We start from the raw sequence: 2,212 nt of genomic DNA on the forward strand, positions 1-2,212 counted from the left end.
TATATATAGTCAATTCAAGCAATTCAAATAAAGACAAATCACGTGAGGACGTGCACAAGAAATGTATTAGCTTGACGCTCGGGGAAAGGAGAGAGCTTGAAGTTTTGAGTATAGCACTTCGTCGGAGAGGAGAAAAGGTAAAGTCTATAGATGGAGAAGAAAAAATCGCCAACGGCACACGTGTAGTTACATTTCACAAGTCTATGTATATATACACACACAGAGACGTATTATATGTGCAAAGATACGTATTCATGCATATATAGGCATACATATACGGATGTACATATATGTGCGTGTATATATACACCTCTATACACATACAGATACACACACATATACATAGCTACATACACGCACACAGAAACATGAAAGTGTTACCTCAGTACGTTTGCCATACAATGACTGACACCAATACAACGGTACAAAATAAAAGTCTATGTAGTGTGTGTGTGTGTGTGTGTGTGTGTGTGTGTGTGTGTGTGTGTGTGTGTGTGTGTGTGTGTGTGTGTGTGTGTGTGTGTGTGTTAGTGAGTTTGACTTACCCGAGGTAAGTTTGGTATATCTGTCTCTCTGAACTGTACAATCCATGTCGGAAGTGTCTGTGTTTTATCCGAATTTCTCCACTTCATTGTAAAAGTCCGCTGAGAGAGTTTACAAGAGATATCATGTCGCTCTTACTGGACACATTTGATGTAAAAAGAGAAACGAAATCGTTTCTCTCAAATGCTAGAAAAAGATTGATCGTGAAAGAAAGTGAGAGATAAAGACAGCAAGAGTCAAAGAAAATGGAGTAAAAGAGAGAGAGGGAAATCAACAAAAACAGAAGAGAGAAGTGTGAGTAAATAAGGAAGTTATAAGATGGTAGTCATGCAGAGTCGAAATCAAAAGTAAAGTAAATTTTTCATACTAGCTGAATGTTTCCACCGAAACGTAAAACGTCTCTCGCCTCTCCCTCTCTATATATCAACCTACCAACCTAACTACATGCATTCATACATGCATACATACATACATTCATACATACATAGATACATACATATATACATACATGCATACATAGAGACAGACAGGTAGATGGACAGACTGACAGGCAGACAGACGGACACACACAGACACACACACAGAGATACACACAGACATAGACACACAGATAGATAAATAGATAGATAGATAGATAGATAGATAGATAGATAGATAGATAGATAGATAGATAATGAAATACGGAGTTTTATTATACGAACCACGAGAGACACAGGACAAGTTCGGGGAGATATAGAATAACGGCGGCGGCGGCGGCGAATGAGGAGGAGGAGGAGGAGGAGGAGGAGGAGTTGCCCAATGTTTACAGTTGGCTGTCAGTTGTGATCGAATGGTGGAATGTTAGATGATGGGGGTTAATTGCATATTGCAGACTGCATAGCAGTTGATTACGACAATGAAATTAGTCAGATGGTAGTCATTCGTTGGGTAACATAATTAAAGGTTAACAGTTTAAGAAAATACAACTAGAGAATGAAACACTTTAAGCTTTGACACCTTTTTATCTCCACAAATATTTTGTAACCTGAAATACAGAGAATGTAAATGTTAAATATAGATACTACTTATTATATAACATTTCTGTTGTCGACAGTATGAAATAACCCATACATACGTTGCTAAATCAGTAGAAATTAAATTTCAGCTTCATAATCCTTCTCTTCCTCCGTTTTCATATATATCCGCTTGATCTACTTTTAATTATTATTTGTTCTTCTTCGGACGACGAAGACTATGTGAAAGTATTCAACAGATATTATTAACATCGGTGCGACAACAAAACCAAGCTTCACTCTCCTTAACTTTTTTTATGTTATAAAGACACATCTTTATATGCTCAATGTCGACCCTGAGAACTCTGTAGCAGATTGGCCTCCATCTAACCACTGAGGCTAGTAGTAGATCATGAAGGGTTTTAATCGAATAGAATCAACCCCAGTACATTGTAAGGTTCTTTATCAGTCACGTACGACATCTGCTTATGTACATTATTTACATTATTTACGTTTGACGGATATTTATCCTCATCTTGTTTGTTGTTAACACAACGTTTCGGCTGATATACCCTCCAGGTTTCATCAGGTGTCGTGGGGGAAATTTCGAGCCTGGATCCTCATTTTTCGATATTATTATTATTATTATTATTATTATTATTATTATTATTATTATT

General features: G+C 36.9%; 1 protein-coding gene across 2 annotated transcripts in view; it reads right to left on the reverse strand.

Moving 5' to 3' along the window:
• The window catches only part of LOC106874046 (uncharacterized), a 163,309-nt gene extending 162,408 nt beyond the window's left edge, over positions 1-901 (reverse strand). For both annotated transcript variants that reach the window (XM_052969498.1, XM_052969501.1), the window contains exon 1: positions 546-901. In XM_052969498.1, the coding sequence (XP_052825458.1) occupies positions 546-632 (87 nt within the window). In that variant the 5' untranslated portion in view covers positions 633-901. The remainder of the gene's footprint in view (positions 1-545) is intronic.
• Between the last annotated feature and the right edge of the window lie 1,311 nt (positions 902-2,212).

The sequence above is a fragment of the Octopus bimaculoides genome, chromosome 7, assembly GCF_001194135.2.
Source record: "Octopus bimaculoides isolate UCB-OBI-ISO-001 chromosome 7, ASM119413v2, whole genome shotgun sequence".
NCBI lineage: Eukaryota > Metazoa > Mollusca > Cephalopoda > Octopoda > Octopodidae > Octopus > Octopus bimaculoides.